The sequence below is a fragment of the Megalops cyprinoides genome, chromosome 16 (genome assembly GCF_013368585.1).
Source record: "Megalops cyprinoides isolate fMegCyp1 chromosome 16, fMegCyp1.pri, whole genome shotgun sequence".
Lineage (NCBI taxonomy): Eukaryota > Metazoa > Chordata > Actinopteri > Elopiformes > Megalopidae > Megalops > Megalops cyprinoides.
In genome coordinates this window covers 31,157,717-31,176,827 of record NC_050598.1, presented here as the reverse complement: position 1 = coordinate 31,176,827, position 19,111 = coordinate 31,157,717, and the positions used below count along the sequence as shown (strand labels likewise).

General features: G+C 48.7%; 1 protein-coding gene across 1 annotated transcript in view; it reads right to left on the bottom strand.

The window, feature by feature from the left end:
• fgf11a (fibroblast growth factor 11a) overlaps nucleotides 1-19,111 on the bottom strand; it is a 46,503-nt gene that overhangs the window by 12,621 nt on the left and 14,771 nt on the right. Inside the window, exons 2-3 of the mRNA XM_036547955.1 lie at nucleotides 10,387-10,497; nucleotides 1,646-1,749 (exon numbers count right to left, since the gene is read on the bottom strand). Of these exons, the coding sequence (XP_036403848.1) occupies nucleotides 1,646-1,749; nucleotides 10,387-10,497 (215 nt within the window). The remainder of the gene's footprint in view (nucleotides 1-1,645; nucleotides 1,750-10,386; nucleotides 10,498-19,111) is intronic.

The following is a 19,111-nucleotide window of genomic DNA, read 5'->3' as shown; positions in this document are numbered from 1 at the left end:
CTGTATCTAATGTGTAGTATTTATCAAAAGACCAGAGTCTCTCATACTAAACTGCAATTTCCCTGATCAGCTCCCCAAAGACCAGAGTCCAGTGTTGGCTTAATGGTTGCGTTGGTTTGGTGGCAGTGATGGTTTAATGTCAGTGTTTAATTGGTGGTAATGTCGATTTAATATCATTGCAGTTTGGCGGCAGTGTTCGTTTGGTTGCAGTGTTGGTTTGCCGCTAGGGTAGGGTTGGTGGCAGTGTTCATTTGGTGGAAGCACTTGTTCTGAACCGCAGAGCACTGCTCTACTTCCCCACGCCTCTGTGCCATGTCTATGGCCTTGAGTCTACACCGACAGGACGTCTATTTCTGGATCTGTCCTCAGAATCACTCAGAGCAACAAACAATAGGAGTGTGAGCACGCCAGTGAAGTCAGGACATTGTTTTGCCAGAGCGGACCATCCCTAGCTCGTTTCGCCTTCCCTCCATGTTTTCAGTGGTTCCACCCCCCCTGGAAAAATGGGTCACCCTTCCCTCCGGTAGAAGAATGCCTCCCTAAGTGCCCCCCGGAAGGAGGGTGTGGGAGGGGCCAGAGCTGCTCGTTTATCCTGCCGTAGACAGCAGACAGGGGGCTGGGAGGAGAGGCAGGCCGGCCGGCCTCACTGTGGTGGGACTGGAGCTCCACGTGGAACATTAGCCCAAACTGCCCGTGCAAGCAATGTGTGTACTTTGAAGCGTACGCGCGGATCTCCTTCAAAAGGGAATCCATCCCCTTTATACTTCACATAGAATTAAAAAAATATGCTCCTCCTTGCATCCTGATTGCTGTCTTGCCTAGGGAGCAGACTCTTGATATCTCATCCTCACTGTGAGATGCAGAGATGGCTTACACAGCATCCAGAAATTTACAGTGTGCTATCACACACCCAGTAACACACTCACACACACACTCTCACACACACACTCACACACTGACACTCCCCTTAACACACTCAAACTCTCAAATACAGTCACGCTCCCAGTCACACACTGTCATTCCCAGTCACACACTCACACACACTGTGACACTCTTACACCACCAGTCAAGCACTAATACACCAAATCACACACACACACTCACACATGCACTAATAGAACTAGCAGGGATTGGGCTTAGCAGCATATTACTTAGATTTGCCAAACCTGTAACTCTCTACATTGACTACCTTTTCACTGCTAAATACTACTATCAACTATTACAACGATTAACAGTAATAATCAATATTATCATCCTGTTCATTACATTACATTACATTATTGTCATTTAGCAGATGCTCTTATCCAAAGCAACTTACATCAATTACAGGTTTTTTTTTTTTTTTTTTTTACAATGTCATCCAATTATACAGCTGAATATTTACTGTGGCAATTATGGATTAAGTACCTTCCCCAAGGGTGCAACAGCAGTGCCCCCGTGGGGAATTGAACCGGCAACCTTTTGGTCACGAGTCCTGCCCCTTAAGCACTATGCTACACTGTTCAAAATGTAATTGTGGTCATAAACTTCACAATAATGCATAGCTTGGTTGACTGGTGTGCAGAGGTGTCCCTCACTGCTGGTGACAGCGTCGGCGAGCATGCTGGTTGAGGCAGGCGACGGGGCTGCCGTGTTTGTGACTTACGGAGGTGTAGAGGTACCCCTCGCTGTTCATGCCGATGTACAGGCCGGTCTTGGTGCTCTGAATGGCCACGATGCGCAGTCCCACCGGGATCAGGTTAAACAGCACTGCAGGAGAAGAGAGAGACGCTGAGGCAATTTTCCCCTTGATTCCACACCAGCCACAGCCGGGAGAGACAGCAGAGCCGTTCGGTCATCTCCCGTCCTCCTCGGACGCAGCAGAAACACACAGAAAATGACTTACGAACAAAAAACTATTTCTTCCTCTGGCCCTGAGGTCAAGCAGAATTACGAGTCACAATTTCAGCAATTTTGAGTGTGAATTGCTGTGAATTAGGCATTAAAGAAAAGAGTAAATTCAGGAGCTTTGAACCACAGGGAAATGTTAAGCAGGACAGAAGGTCTCTGCAGAATTTGCTGAACGAGGATCCCCCCCCCCCCTTCATTTTTGTAAATTTTTCATACTTTAAGTATTGGTGGAACGGACGCTGTGGGATTTACGTAAACTCTACAGGATGGATCTGCTCAAAACACACCACTTTGGTGGTCGCAGAAAAACGCAGGCCTGATTCATTCGGCCCTCCAGCTAAAAAGCACACGTTTCACCTTTGACCTCAGTCAGCTCACTGTTCTCTTTCCACACTCAGACCTGTTAACTTTGGCCCCGTGGCCCTGTAACTGGTGTGTGCTTGTGTTAGGCCTCACATGACATTCCAGGCATACGGAACCTCTGCAGTGCATACTTTCTCTAAAGAACTCCTTTTCCATGTTGCTCTGATCTCCCCTATTATAATTTCAATTATCATCCTTGTTATCTGCATCTCATACTTCACAGTTTCACTTGTAGGCTTTGATGTGCATTTTTATCATTTTCATTTCGTTTTATTTTTGCATATTTTGTTTTATTCTCAGACCATATGGGGACACGGATGAGATGTAGTGATGCAAAGTTTAAGTATATATGACTGGGGTGCACAGTTGTGAGAAACATAATAAAAAAAGACTTAAGATAAGAATGCGTGCAGATAAAATACCACACGACACATTTCGTGTTCAAACGGCCTGAAAATCCCCCAAATGTTTAAGCCCCAGAGTCATTGTTTTTCAACCAAATCTTTCCCTTTTTTCTTTTTTTTTTATTTTGCTCTTATTACTCCCCTAAGCAAACATCTGTGGCCCCGTTCTCTGAAATCTACTGAAATGAGGTCAAAAATGGCCTGGTTTCAAACCGAGTGACCCATTCACATTCAGCCTTGGCCTCAAATATGTATCCCAGTTTACAGGTAATGTGGCCCAGAATTGAAACGGCCACAAAAGGCAACAAAACAAAGGTTTGCCCGTTTTCCCGAGTAAGCCTGGCACCCGCTCCAGCCCACTGGTACACACCCCTGCCCATCGGAAAGGCGTCGATTTAACGCCCCCTGACTGCACAGCGTTGAAAGAGAGGCCACGCAGGTGAGAGAGAGATAAGCTGCGCATCGATGTATCATAACTATTCTGACCCATCATCGCCATGCCAACGGTGGCCCTCAGAGGCCTGCGCGCTCATCGCCCTGTGAATTATTCATCTGACAGCCGATTCATAAAGTCCCAGTTTACCCTGTTCAGCATTTCCTGCTCTTTCAAGGACCGAAAACAGCGCTGAAGGAAGCAGCAGGCGTGAGAGATTGAAAGAAAACGCTACAGTTCCCGTTTTGCTGCGGTTTCCCGGTCGAGCCCACAGCCTTCAGCTCTACAATGAGTTGTCCCTTTGGGGAAACCCGCAGACTCAACCAAAATGCCAGGCCTCAGAGAGTGAACTTCTGGCTTTTTATTCGTTCAATGCACATTAAAGCATTATGTTTTGTTCATTGGGGGCATTGAACAGCGTGCAGGGAAAACTATACCCTGCCCCCTTTTGTGACATTCAATTCAATTCAATTCAGTTTATTCATATAACGCTTTTTACAACATGAGTTGTCACAAAGCAGCTTTACATCGGTATTCCAGGCCTGATACCTGCTGATATCCCCTGATACCCCCTCAGAGACATCACCACTCCCTCTCTCTTTTTAGAAACTTATTTACCTCAAAGTCTGAGAGGTCTGCGGGGAAGGGCAGAGCCTATTCCAGCAGGCCCGGTATGATCGTTTGTCCTCTTTTCTCACTCAATCAAAGGCGGCGTGCTTATCGCTTGGATTACACAGCACCCGGTGTGATAACAGGTCAGTGTCTGTTTTTTTTTTTTTTTTTCCCTCCTGCTTGAAATGTTCCGATCAGCTCAGAGGAGAAGCCAGATTAATTAAAGCCTTCTGAGCGAGAGAGGGAGGGAGGGAGGGGCAGGGGGAGGGGGAGAGAGAGCGATGGAGGCTTTGCCAAATCAATTTTGCGAGTCAATTCAGGCCTTGAGATCATTTGAACAATAACTAAATGAAAGGAAAGCTGAGAAGTGAGACAGGGTGGTGGATGGGTGGGGGGGGGGGTAGTTTTCACTGCACTGTCCTCTGAGAGGGAGCAAGGGATTAACTGTCTGCTCCCTGTAGGGTAGAGAGACTTTAACAGAAAGAAACTCCATTCCAGTCCAGTGTCTCCCAGAGGGGAGCAGTGGTCAGAGGAGCAGGATGAATATTTTTCCCTGCTCTTGGAAACTTTGCAAAGATCGTAATGATCGCCAACCTCCAGCCATTTTTTAATAGTCACCTACCACAAAATTTCACAGAAGTAAAGTACATCTGTAACATTAGCTCACATAGGTCTGGGTCCCCAGGCCTGGTTTCTCTCTCGTTCTCTTCATTGGCACATCGACACAGGTGCAGGATCCTCTTTATAAAGAGACATGTGTGACACAACAGAAGCAGCGATAACCACTGCTACTCTCTTTACACTACACTACTTTACACTTTACACTACACTACTTTACATTTTACTTAACACTTTACACTACACTGCTACGCTCACTTTACACCGGTTTCCCTGTGTTTTTCTCAGCACACACTTTTTCCTCACACAGATCGATCACGCTGTTCCAGCATTCAGGGAGATGTACGTTTCACACAGAGGTGACAGAAGGGTGTCTTTCATTTTCCCAGCTCAGGGTTGCAGGGACTGATGTAACAGATCGTAAATGTGCCTGACGCTGAATAAGCCTTTTTAATGCCCTGCTATGGGAGAGCTCTCTGGGACAGGGAGAAGTTTGTCTAGGAATTGTGATTTTTTTAATTACAGCTTCCATCACTCAGCCTGCCAGTCCCTCTCTGGTAAGCTTATTAAAAGCAGCAATGGCACACAGACGCGCCCGCCTGCCTGAATGCTCACCTGAGAGATCAATCAGGTACAGTGTGCAGTGTGATTTCAGCATGCATTCTGCAAAAATTATGCTATGAGCTTTTTATCCGTTTCAACAAATTGTGATTAATTAACTTGTAAAAATGCCAATATGCCAATGCGAATATATTTTTATCAATGATTGATTAAAGTTTATTGGAAAATTACAGTACCACTGACCACAGCGTGTGTGCCTCAGATCACAGGTAGAAATTCAAGTCACGTGACATTCAGATGGACGTGCTGTCCGTCACCCCTCATCGCCACGGTGATGTTCAGAGGTGTTCCCCTGTGTGTGGCAGGCTCTGCCCTGTTCCTGTTGGGTGTGGTATGCAAAGCGCTCAGAGAGCCAAATCGAGGACAGTAGAGTTCATGGCAGGACAGGGTATCACCTAAACCCATCGCTTCCTCTACACCTCCCTTTCCAGCTCTCTCTCCCTCCCTCTACCTCCCCACCCCCACTCTCTCTCTCCTTCTTTTCTCCATTCCTCTAATTGTCTCTCTCTCCCTCTCTCTCCCCTCCTCTCCCTCTCTCTCTCTTCCCCTCCCTCTCTCTCTCTCCCTCCCTTTCCCTCTCTCCCTCCCTCTCTCTTCCTCTCACAGTAAGTAGTGCATGTCAGTGCCTCGGTGCCGGGCCCACTGTGCTGTGTGTGTTTGGAGAGTGTGGGGCAGGGATGAGTTCACTCTCACATCACCAGGCTGTGTAATCAGCGCGGATAAAAGTCAGGAAATCCAGCTGACGCTCTTTATTGTTTTCCGATGCACCATGTACTGTGCGTCCAAACAAAAGCCAACGAAAGCCAATTTCTCCACTGGACGGAGACATTAAAAACAGGCCAAATCCATCGCTGTCCCGCTCTCTCCTCACTATCTCCTCTCTCTCACCCCTCCTCCTCCCCTTTCCTCCTCTCTCCTCTTTATCTCTCACTCTACCTGCCTGTCTATTCCTCTTTTTTCTCTGTTCTTTCTCCACGTTTCTCTCCCTCTGTTGTCTGTCTCAACCTTCCTCTCCCTGTTTTTTCGCTTTTCTATATCTCTGTCCTCTTTCTATCTTTCTCTCTCTCCCTGTTCTCTCTCCGCATTTCTCTCTGTTCTTTCTCACTCTTTTTCTGTATCTCTTTCCTCCCCATCTGTCTGTCCGAAACTGAAGGCCTCCTCCGGCCGCCCCGTCCCTCCAGCTGTTGTGTGACTGCGTCTGTGACTGCCTGCGCAGAGAGCCAGGCAGCTGGGAGGCATTCCTCGCCCGTCTGCCACAGAGCTGCCAAATGCGTCCCATCAGCCCCGGCTCTCACACTCCACACCTGATCAGGACACATGGCGGGAGGGTGTGTGTGTGTGTGTGTGTGTGTGTGTGTGTGTGTGTGTGTGTGTGTGTGTGTGTGTGTGTGTGTGAGAGTGAGAGAGAGAGGGAAGGGGACAGATAGAGAGAGGGAGGTTAGCATTAAGGAGGGTAAGACAGAGGGCAAAAAGGAGGGAAGGGAAAAGCAGGGGGAACAGAGAGAGAGAGAGAGAGAGACAGTGAGAGAGAAAGAGAGAGAGAGCGGAAAGCATTGGCCACGCTCATGTCCTCTCTGACACTGAGACATCGCAGCTGAACACACCCGTCTCCCACAGGCACCTCATCTTTCAGCTGGGCGGGTCACTCCCCCGGGGTTCAGGGAGGGTGCGGATGGGGCGTGGTCTTGAATGGAAGGGCGGGGATGGCGGGGGTCGGCGGGGGGCAGTGCCGCTAGGCCGAACTCTCGGCTCTCGGCTCTTGGCAGCCCGGTCGGCCTGTCGCCGGCCCCGCGCTGCTCTCCGTCGCCGGGCCGCAGGGATCAATACGACAGGATGGCTTTAGTAAAATGAGCAATTAACTGGCAGCGTGGACCAGCCGCAGTGTGTAATATGCCTGGCAGGGGGCCAGCCCCATGGCCTGTGCCAGTGGCAGCCTTTCTACTTAATTATCAGAGAGAGAGAGAGAGAAAGAGAGAGAGAGGGAGAGACAGAGAGAGAGGGAGAGAGGGAGGGACGGAGAGGGAGAGACAGGGAGAGAGGGAGAGAGAGAGAGAGAGAGAGAGAGGGAGAGAGAGAGGGAGAGAGAGAGGGAGAGAGAGGGGGAGAAAGAGAGAGAGTGCCTCTGCCTGTCTCTCTCTCTCTCTCTCTCTCTGCTTTGAGGTGGCTGCATTGGTTTGCACACATGGAAGCTGACATTCGGTCGAGTTGTAAACCATCTGCTTCTGCACGTTTCCCAGGGGAATTGTGGGAAGAGTGGTGCCAGTGTGGAGGTGAGGCGGGCGGGTCCTCCAGGCGAGGAGGTGCCATGGGGAAGCTGTTACGGACAGAGAGGCTGACATCCCTGGAAAACCCCAAAGCTGGCCCCTATGTGTGCGCTTAAACAGATGCTCTTATCGAGAGCAACTCACACAGGTTACAGATTTTATCCATTTATACAGCTGGATATTTAATGAGGCAAGTCTGGCTTAAGTACCTTTCCCAAGGGTACAGCAGCAGTGCCCCAGGGGAGTTGAACCAGCAACCTCTCAGCTACGAGCCCTGCTCCTTACCGCTGCACCACACTGCCGTTTCACTGCAGGTGTGTCAGATGAAGTAAAGCTCAGACGCTGGGCAGAACAGTGGTAAATGCCCACAGAAGCAGCGAGAGGGACTGTCGCACACGATCTGACAAGTACAATTTGACTTGACTGTAGTCGTTAAGTCTGGAAAATGTGAACACCAATGAGGCAAGCGTGAGGTGGGGGAGACCGGTGGGGAGGTCCCAGCTTCCACTGATCACGGGAAGTCGTGTGTGTGTGTGTGTGTGTCTGTGTGCGCGCGTGTGTGTGTGTGCGTGTGCGTGCGCGTGTGTGTGTGTGCATATGTGGTGGTGGGGGGGTGTGAAGGCCCAGAAATGGGCTCTGACTCCATCCCCACTTACAGAGGAACTCTGGGTTTTAAACCTGTGTTGCCTCCTTAATTATTTATCTCCTCAGCTGCTGAATTGGCCTTTCTGGGTCTTTTTTTTCCTTGCGTAAGCTGCAGTAACGTGCATAATTACACACACACACACACACACACACACACACACTCGCACACACACAAGCTTTTTAAAAGTCATGTGACTGAAGTTGTAGATGGGGCGGTAGATGACTGTCCAGCGGATTCCAGTGGATAAACCCCCGAGCACTTTGCAATCCCGCAATGGGCCTGCACTACGGAGACAACCTGGGGCTTGCGTGACTTATGGGGATTCACACCATCTATAACCCTTCTACCCAAAAAGAACATAATAATAACAGCACTATACCTGTTTTCAACCCTTTCACTCAAAGAAACGATCATAACACACTGAGTTATACCTATCTACAACCTACCTACATACCTAGAACCATTTTACTCAAAGGCAAAATCCTGACACAATGCATCACAACTACCTACCACCATTTTTCCCAAAGACCAAGTCACAACGCGATTAATTATAACTATCAAAGGTCAGCAGTGTTTTTCACCATAATTTCAGTTTGCACATGACATAGCACACACAACTGTAACGTCCCAGGAACCTTAAACCAAAGACACAATAATGTTCAGCACTTTGCTCTCCGCTGCAGCTGAACGTGGTGAGTTAGAGAAGAGCCAAAGTGCACCCCAAAGCAGGAGGACTTTTTTTCTTTGTGAGAATAAAGATACTGCAGACGTGCTGAATTGATAGATTGCTGGCAGCTTCACAAAGAGAGAAGTCAGAAATATGCCTACATTTGCATCTGATCCCCAAGTATCGGATAATACCAAAATAAGCAAAGTTCCTACAGCAAAGTTCTGTAAAACTGACAAAAACTTGAGACAAACTAAGTGAGCATGCACTGATGCTGTATTCCCAAACCTTCTTAACAAAAGAAAGAAAAAGGAAAGAAAAATAATGGTTATTTATAAACCATCAAACCAACAATCCTTACACAACATGGATAGAAATGATAACTGAAATAAGTATAATACCAATAAATAAGAAGGGAGATCTCATCTAGGAAACTACCAGCCTACCGCCTATTCTACCTGGCATCTTACGTAAGATCCTGGGATATGAATTTAGAGATAAATTAGGACTATTCCTGTAGAAAATGACACTGTGTTCCTAAAGGGTTATATGGTTCTGGAACAGGAAAAAGGTGCTTAACAAATCTCATGGGGCTGTTCAAAGACACTGCAAGATGAGTTGGTTCAGATTGGATTTACGATATAATACATTTTAATTTTAAGTGTTTGATAAAGTACCACGAGTCACTCATTATCAAACAGAGATTTCAAAGTTGATTAAAAAGTGATTAATGATAACAGGAATTACATTACCATGCAAAGCACTGTGGGAAGAGAAGTCCCCGGTGTTCAGGAACTCTTGATAACCTTGGTAAGAGCATTAGCAGCAAAATTGTTTTGTAGTATTAGTAAGTATTATTGATTATTAGTATTAATTATTAATACTATGAGTATAATATAGTACTACAAAAGCAATTTCATACTAATAATTTTTACTACTTTGCCAGTAACACAAGATTTGAGGGTGCAGCAAGCCATTTGGAAAATACTAGAATAACGGAAGATTTAACCCAGAGGTGAGGGGTATTTTTCCATCGTGATACTTTTTATGTTCACGCGAAAACCCTGAAAAAGTGAAACATTTTATGACATTATTTTACTGTTACGCTGTATCACAGCCACAATGCTTCACTGATCCTCCGGTGGAGAGCCCTGCAGGAGAAGCACCAGAGCACTGTGGGAAACGTTCAGGTGCTCGTAATCACGAGAGTTTTAAAGGCCTGAAAGGGGGAGAAAGGCGATATAATGGGAGCAATAACTTTGCGTCAGTAATGGAGCCCGGCTGGGGAAATAAGCCGGCGGTGCAGCGGGCAGAGGGCCTGCAGGCCTGGGGCTTCCCGCTGTACGCCCGGCTGCGACTCCACTGCAGCTCTTAATTACTTTATCGAAGGTGGAACCGAATTACTTAATCAATAACTTCCTGGGTTCTTGCTTCTTTTATAGGCACCTTTTAAATCCACAGCCATTTAGGGCTCTGCGGCCTGGAGTTTCGCCGCCCCCCCAAGCCCCCCCCGGTGCACCCCTCCCATGTTTGGCATTAGTGTGATGGGACACGGGGATGCACTGTGGAGCTTTATTCGGCCCTACTCAACAGAAAGGAAAGCACTCATTCAGCATTTAATGCTTACTGGGGTGCTTATGTCCATAAAGTCACATGGAACTCCAAAATGTACATATTCTGGGAGCACAGGTCTGTTCCTTTGGATTTGTTAATTAGATGTTAGTAAAAATTATTCACCACCTGCTTCTCTGTTTCCTCAGTGTATCCACAGGCTTTTCATAGACAGACAGACAGACAGACAGACAAATAGACAGAGACAGACGTACAGATAGGTAGACACACACACACACACACACACAGAAACTTACGGAAGGAGCTGTTCTCGTCTTTCGTGCCGTCCAAGGTGCCGTCCGGCAGCATCTGGAGGTAGAAGCCGTGCCGGCAGTGGAGGCGCGTGACGATGCCTTTCAGCTGGGGCTCTGGGGAGGAAAGGGTTAAAAGCAGAGCACGTCAGCCCGGGCCCCACACCTCGCGCTCGATACCACCTGCTATTTGCACAGCAAACCCCAGCCTCCCTGGCTGGGTGGCATTCCGGGAGATGGATTAGGTGCAGGTGCGTCTTAAAAGGCGAAATTTGTCCCAGCGTGTTTCGACTCGAAAAAAGAGCGCTGGAGCCACACAGAGCATGCATCACAAAAGCTGCACAGCGTTACGCGGCTTTCAGCGCGTCTGACGCAGGGCAGCGGAGCTAACAGTCGGAGGCAGTGTGTTTAATTACCAGCTTCCCACTTCTGTCTACGCAGCTCAGCTACAAAAAAGCAAAAACAAAAAAAAAAAAAAATCTCTGTTTGGAAAATATATTACTTCACAGAAAAGCAGTTTGTGGAGCTCATTGGGGTTTCCATTTCCTGCTGAAGAACAACTTTATTTCTCCTTTGCAGCGTCTCTGTTTTCCTCTGATGACGCGGGCCAGGTCGGGCTCTGTGAAAGACCTCGTTTTCTCAGAGGCTCTGAGGAAGGATGAATAATAAACGGATATGGCAGAATGCTTAAGCGCTGCGCTACAATGAAGTTTTAATGAGCAGGATCAAATATGCATGAGAATTGGGTTTATTGGGGCGTCTGGTAAAATAAGTCTTTGGTTTGTAGCCCTACATTTAAAAAAAGAAGGTCCCGTATTGCTTCTGAGCTTCAGAGGATTTAACCTGTACAGTAGAAAAACAGGAATAAACACCTTGGTGCATCTGGAAAGCAATCTGCTCATCTGAGGATCAAGGCCAGCAGACGCACGGTGCTCATTGTAATGTCGTGCTCAGATTTCCCTCCTTCAGGAAGCCCCACGCAGACTAATCAACAAGCCTGTGTGCATGCATACATGCCCACACACACTCACACATATATACACACACACAGACACATAAACACACATGTACACATACACAGAGACTCACACTTTCACGCACACACACTCACATGCGCGCACACACACACACACACACACACACACACACACACACACACACACACACACACACACGTTCACACGTTCACACTCATACAATCACAGACACTCAGGTCCTGTGAAGGTTAAAGTGAGATGTGTAAGATGTGTGTGGGGAAGGCTTGTATATCAGATTTGGCAGTTTGCAGGAAGCTGCTACACTGTGGCGCGGTGCTGTATCTGTCAGAAGCAGCCTCCCACTCACCATGCAGAGCACTGCAGAGTCCATTCAACCCTCCCAAAACCCAGAGATCCCGCGTCCCAAACGCACCGATCCTACGCCCCCAAATGCACTGATCCCATGCCCCCAAACGCACCGATCCCGTGCCCCCAAACGCACCAATCCTGCGCCCCCAAATGCACTGATCCCATGCCCCCAAACGCACCGATCCCACGCCCCCAAACGCACCAATCCTGCGCCCCCAAATGCACTGATCCCACGCCCCCAAACGCACCGATCCCACGCCCCCAAATGCACTGATCCCACGCCCCCAAACGCACCGATCCCACGCCCCCAAACGCACCAATCCCGCGCCCCCAAAGGCTGGAACTGGGGACTCGGGGGGCCACTGTCCTCCCCATCCCCTTTGCAAACACCAGGGGGGGAGACCGCAGACCCCAGTCACAGAGGGTCATAGGGGAGTGCTCACAGGGTGCACTCAAATTTTGATCAAACTCACGACAGACCACCCTCATCAGACCATACCATGGTCCATTTCTCACGGTTGTGCTCCATGACGGTCACAACAGTTTGTTTACCCAGCCCAGTACGATCAACTGGACTAGACAGACTGGTGGTGCAGAGTGGTGCTGTGGATAGTTTAGTACTCTTGTTTGTTTAGAATGTTATTATACGTGCCTGACATGGAGCATCATAAGTTGTGGTCTGCATTCCGCAGGACCAGAAAGCATGGGGCCATCACATAGACTGCCAGGAAACACCTGGAGTTCCCCTGCACTATGCTTTTTCCCATAATGCTGTGCGGGGTGACACACTGCAGCTGCATGTGGTGCAAGATCTTTAGGATGGAACTGAAGCCACCCTGAGTCTCCCTACTGAGCTCCATTGCACCATGCTTTTTTCCCATAATGCACTGTGCTGAGCTGTTACATTGTGGCTGTGGGTGGAACCAAAGCCGCCCCGAGTCTTGGCGGGGGCGTTTGGGCTTGAAGGACGCTGCCTGGCTGGAGGCAGCGGTAGGCTGGAGGCGTCGGTGTGATCAGTAAAGATGTGGGGAATGCACGGATGGTTACATCGCTGAATTAGGGAGCCGTGTGTCTCCCCGCGTCCGGGGCTTGTGCAGTGAGTTATGTAGGTTTGCGTCGTTCCCAATAACACCATACATCACCCAATGAGCAGGGGATACCAGACCATTATTTTCCTCCCCACCAGAGAGAGAGACAGAGAGAGAGAGAGAGAGAGAGAGAGAAAAAGCAAATGTGGAGAGGGGTAGGGAGGGATGGGGTGGGGGTAGACAGAGATGACACAGTTATTTCATTAGAAAAAGATTCATGCTGGAAATAAAAAAGGAACCCTGCCCTACACAAACCGTCGATAAACTGCTGAAACTTGGCGGTGCTTAACAAAAGCCTGGCTGTCGGGGCCACTGGCACGCCTGATGTTTCACTCCGAGGGAGAGCGCAGGGACCCCGCCTCCAATCCCTCATCCCACACCGGGCCGCGGAGAGCTGTGTCTACACGGCCGGCACGCAACACCACACACCACGGAAAACTTCATTTAAATTCAAATTTGAGTACAAGAAAAATCATAATCAATCTTGGAATATTCACTCATTAATTTTGTTACCGTTTTCTTTCTGGCCTATGTACGATGGTTGAACGTGCCTCGGGACATCAACGCCGAAGCTGTGGTTCTGTGATCAATTGGTGGCCCTTTTTTTCAATTGAATTTTACAGCAACAGATCAATGATACGCGCTGTCGACTCCCGACCAGCAATTTCACTCCCTTCTTCTTGTGTTAATTTTGCAAATAACAATTTTATGATTTAATTGATTTATTTTTTAGCATTCAGGCATAAAGTGTGCAGGCAATGACTTTATGACACGCTGTTTTGCTACAAGAGCATTTACTGCTAACGCTAATGCTATTGTTACTACTGCTGCAACTTTATACTCTGCTATCATGGCAAAACAGCGGCTGTTGGAGCTGCTGCTGGTATTACTGCTGCAACTACATATACCGCTATCATTAGAAGAAAAGCAATCGGTAGTGCTAATGCGACAGTTACAACTGCAATTATTGCTATCAACTAAAGCTACAGCTAATGCTAACACTGTCATTACCACTGCCACAGCAGCATGCACTCTTGCTAACATTACCACACTTAAAGCTACTTGTCATTACAGCTAAGACTGCCCCTACTGCTAATATGCTAATATGCTAATCGTGCAGCACTGGATGCTAAATCTTCAGGTGCTTCCTCATTTTCACGCTTGCAATAAAATTACCCAAAGTAAGCCTCTTACATTCTTAATGCCGCGTTTGACCAAGATAAATGGGGAAAAGCACCCAAGTAAAATCATTTCCTAATGGCGCAATCAATCATCTCATTCTAAACACAGTCATTCCCCCTCTGCAAGGGTTCATCTGAACACCACCCTTTTCACACCATGATCGAACCGCCATTCTCGCTGCCCTGACCTGACTTCACACGGCCGCTGGTTAAATGTGGTTGTTGAGATGACCAGCAAAAGGGCACTTTCTGTTCAATTGCTAACCTTTCCCTTTCTGATACACGACCTCGGACCTCAGCCTGTTCTGATTCCCACGATTAAAGTATACTTTCTTGCCCTAAACATGTGACAGGCACTTTCCTCTTGCCATAAGTGGAATCATAGTTAGGTCTCTGGCATCTCTCGCACTCACAAAACTGGAGAATCAGACATTTAATATCCTTTTACTCCTTGCTCTCTGTTTGATGAACACTGGAAAAACAGCTGTAACTAATTAATTGGGAGCAATATATTTGTAAACGGTTTTGTAACAGTGTAAAAGGTGATAAAATAAAGTGTCACCCTCCCACGTGCAAGTACACACACACACACGCACACACACACACAAACACAAACACAGACTTGCGAGCGCACATACACAGCCACCCAATGTCATTGCAAGGAGGAGGGAAGGTGTTGCTCAACGATAATTAAAGGAACAGTTTTAATTTTTCCCCCGTTCAAGCTTAACGATGCACAGCTTAGACCAAGGAGAATGGACAAAGTTAGAGACGGAGAAGGAGTGTACAAAAAAAAAGAGACAGCCTTAGAGAAAACAGCAGTGAGAGATGGAGAGAGACAGAGGCGTGAAGCGGAGAGAGAGGGAGAGAGAGAGAGAGAGAGAGAGAGAGGTGGGGGTGGGGAGAGCGAGAGAGAGATAGGGGGAGAGGGAGAGAGAGATGGAGAGAGAGGGTGAGAGAGAGAGAGAGAGAGGGAGAGAGAGAGAAGGAGAAGCACAGAAGGTGCAGTGCGCTCTTTACAGCGCTGGTGTTGGCGGAGGAGGACAGAGTGGCCCCCGGGGGGTGGTTTGGAGGGGAAAGAGAAGATCATCGGGAAAAACCGCTGCGGAGGTTCGGAAACTCGACCCGTTACAGACGTTAATTACGTTAACGATCACTTGCACAAAGGCTGAGGAACTGGAGAGGGGCCAGCACCTGACAGAGAGAGAGAGAGAGAGAGAGAGAGAGAGGGAGAGAGGGAGAGAGAGAGAGAGAGAGAGGGAGAGAGGGAGAGACAGAGAGAGAGGGAGCCGGAGAGGGAGAGAGAGGATCGATTTAGTCAGCCGTGGTGTTGTAACATTGTAAAGTGTCAAAGCTGGATGGCTACAGACCAATCCTTTTTTTTTTTCTTGAAAAAACCCAGAAGCATTTCTGTTGTCGTTAAAGAAAGGCTCTTTGTGTTACAGAGTTATCTATTCTGAGGTGAAAACAGACACTTAAACTTGAATGGATCACCCCCACCCCAGTCACACTTTCCACTTCTCTTTTTCCCGTCCAAGAATTACCCAGACTCAAACCCTTGCTCAGCTGCAGATCAGATAAGGCTAGAAGTGGTCAGGGACAGGGTCTCTCCCTATTCTGCTCTCTGCAAGCTCATCTCCAGAGAGAATCGCATTGCTGTTTCCCTTTCTCACAGCGAGAGGATTACACAGTTTACTTTATGCCCCTTCCGAAAGGATCTTGGGAACTCTGACACCCCCCCCATAGGAAGCAGATCAATCCCCCATCACCCCATCACCCCATCACCCCATCCACTCCCACATCCACTCTGCTTGGCACACCCTCCTACCCGAGATTTAACCCCCCCAATCCTACAGGGGTTTTGACCAAGCCCTGCGCTGGCACTGTGAAGCTCCTGTCCGGTCCACAACTCGCTGAGCCGAGGAGGAAACAGTGAGCACAGCTGATTGGCTGCGGCTGAGAGCTCTCACACAGACAGGCGCAGACAGGAGCTGGCAGCACACACCTTCCTCTCCGCTACACCCCTCTGATCACTGCTCATCCTCTCACAGCCCGCTCACCGCGTAACGCAGCCGCTCACCGCGTAACGCAGCCGCTCACCGCGCAACACAGCCGCTCACCGCGCAACGCAGCCTGATCACTGTGTAACACAGCCTGCTCCCCGCGTAACACAGCCGCTCACCGTGTAACGAAGCCTGATCACCGCGTAACGCAACCTGCTCCCCGTGTAACGCAGCCTGCTAACCGTGTAACGCAGCCTGATCACTGTGTAACGCAGCCTGATCACCGCGTAACGCAGCCTGATCACCGCGTAACGCAGCTGCTCACCGCGTAACGCAGCTGCTCACCACGTAACGCAGCCCGATCACCGCGTAATGCAGCCTGATCACCGCGTAAATCAGCCCGCTCCCCATGTAAAACAGCCTGCTCACCGCGTAACACAGTGGAACCTGTCACACACTCTCACACACAAAGGCAAAAACACATCCACATGTACACGCTGTTACATACACACAATCACAAACGCATACAAATGTGTATATGCAAATACACATGACACCTGAGTGTGTGGGGTTCACTGTCCACTCCAAGTTCCTATTACCAACTGGCTGTTGGTTCATGGCGTGTGAGTGACTCTGTCAGACGCACAGTACTGCCACACGTTGATGCTCTGCATCACAACCCTGTGAGGCTTCCAGACTCAGTCACAGCCTGATACAGGGCACACGAAGGACCACGCCATCCAAACAACACGGCCACAGCAGCCAAAAACAGCCCCTCTTCTCTGAATACACACCACACACCTGGGCTTGTGACCCTGCAGGACAGACACACATACACACCTGGGCTTGTGACCCTGCAGGACAGACACACATACACACCTGGGCCTGTGACCCTGCAGGACAGACACACATACACACCTGGGCCTGTGACCCTGCAGGACAGACACACATACACACCTGGGCCTGTGACCCTGCAGGACAGACACACACACCTGTGCTTGTGATCCCAGCACCACTGCAGCACCGCGCAGGTCATGCAGAATGGCGTTGCGAGCACCTGCATTTCCCTGATCTGAGAAGCATTCTCCATGGACAACTGGCAAATCAAACAACAACAACAAAAAAAGAACTGTCATGTGGATAGAGCTGAACGTGTTGGCTTTAAATGTAATCTGCTGCTCCTTTCCCATCATCACCAGCAAATAAGAGAGGGAGGAAAAAGGAAAGTTTAAGCTGAAGAGAGAGATGCACACCGTAGCTCTGACAGCTGACGCAGAAGCTAACTGTACACGGCGTACCTGTAAACAGTGAGGGAGCATCTCGGAGCCTGTGGTCTTAACATCGGTTCACCAGACAGTTTCCCCAATGACTTTTCTCTCCTGGCACGAAAATGCTGAGCTGGCGAATCCGGCGCTTTCCCTCCCTCCCCCCCCCCACCTCGGCTGAAGTCACAGCAGTGGGACATGGACTCCAATGCTAATCAGGCCCCCCTGTGAACCTCTCTCCCTCTCTGTGGTAGAAAACCCACTGAAGAGAAGGGCCTGTCTGCCTCTTGTCAGGAGCCATAAAACAAACCAAGTTTTTTCTCACTCTTCCCTCTTGCCCCCCTCCCCCCGGCTTTCTTCTGTAACGTGTCTATTTGAGATCAGGCTCTGTAAAAGAGCAAAAACAAACATTCTGAGGTGGCTGGCTGAAAAAAAACGCTCACGCAACAGACACGGCAGCGCGGGAGTCATCTCTTTTCCTCGTCTCTTTATCGAGCCTAAATGATTGTACCCCTGCTGCCACACAGTAATTTAGTAATATGCAAACAGTGGCACATTGTTAAAATATGGTAATTCTCTCCCTCCCTGGGTCTGCCGAACGGGCACTCCACATTATCGTGCACACGTACGTATGATGTAGCGTTTCCTCTCACTGACAGCAGTGTATTAGGGCAAAACTCTGTTGCCGGATTCGGTATGACAGTGTTAATTACAGTCTCTGCACCCGGGGGGGGGTAGTTAATGTCACAATCTGACACGTCTGCTTTCATTCAGCATCGCCCTGGCGACAGGAAGCACCTGGGGTTCCCTGCCACCCACCCTCCAATCGGGACCACACACTCGTCACCGTAGGCGACCGTTTGTGGCATCTGCAGCTTCTCTCTCACTCCCTCTCTGCCTCTAACTTACAATCTAATCACCTCCATTTCACCATGGGCTCTCAGTGTAATCTCATGCATCAATACTCTTTAATTAATCTGATTTACTGTTTTTTTTTTTCTCTTTTTCATTTTACCCCTGTCGCCTGCAGTATGCAGTGTACACATATATAATCAAAAAACAGGCAGCCTTGCAATAAGATTTTTCTTTTTTTCTTCCATGCAGTAGTTACAAATCTGACCCAATCAAAACACACTCTGTGATTAAAAACAGAGAAACTTGCAGGCTGTTGTGGGAGAGCACAGATCTCCAGCCAACCACAGGAGGAGACGAGGACAGAGCTGCATGTGAAAGCTGTGGTTTTTCCTGTTCAATAACCCTGCCTCTGGGTTGCCTTTTCTCCATAAGAGACTGCAATGTAATTACAAGAGGCGCTTTACTGATCTGAATAGGACATTCCTCATTCCGCAGCCAGATAATCAGGGTTGCCCTGTGCCCACAGTCACACTGGCGTTCCTCTCTCTCCCTCTATCTCTTACTCTGCCTCTTATTCAGCTGAACGGCAAGTCGGCAGCATTCAGACTTCAAAAAATGTCAAACGCACCGTGGTCCTCTAAGCCCACTCCCACCCTGTGCCATCCTAAGAACAGCAGAGAGACTGAGACAGCCGTCTCTTGCTGCTGGATAACACCCAGCAGGTTGCACATCACAGCGTTTTCTCCTCCTCTGAAAAAGCAGGAGTGCTTTGGAAAAGGTCACTACCAGGCCCGTGTTTTAAACTGGAAAAGCACCCTCTGTGCCTCATCAAAGCCTCCTTTCACAGTAACAGAGGCTGTAGCGCGGAAGCACTATTACTGTCATTTTAAAGCTATTTATCCCACCGCTGCAGCTCAGAAGAAAAAAAGTGTTGCCAGTTTAGGAGGGTACTAGAAAATACATGGGAGACACACCGACAAGGAGGACTTTCAG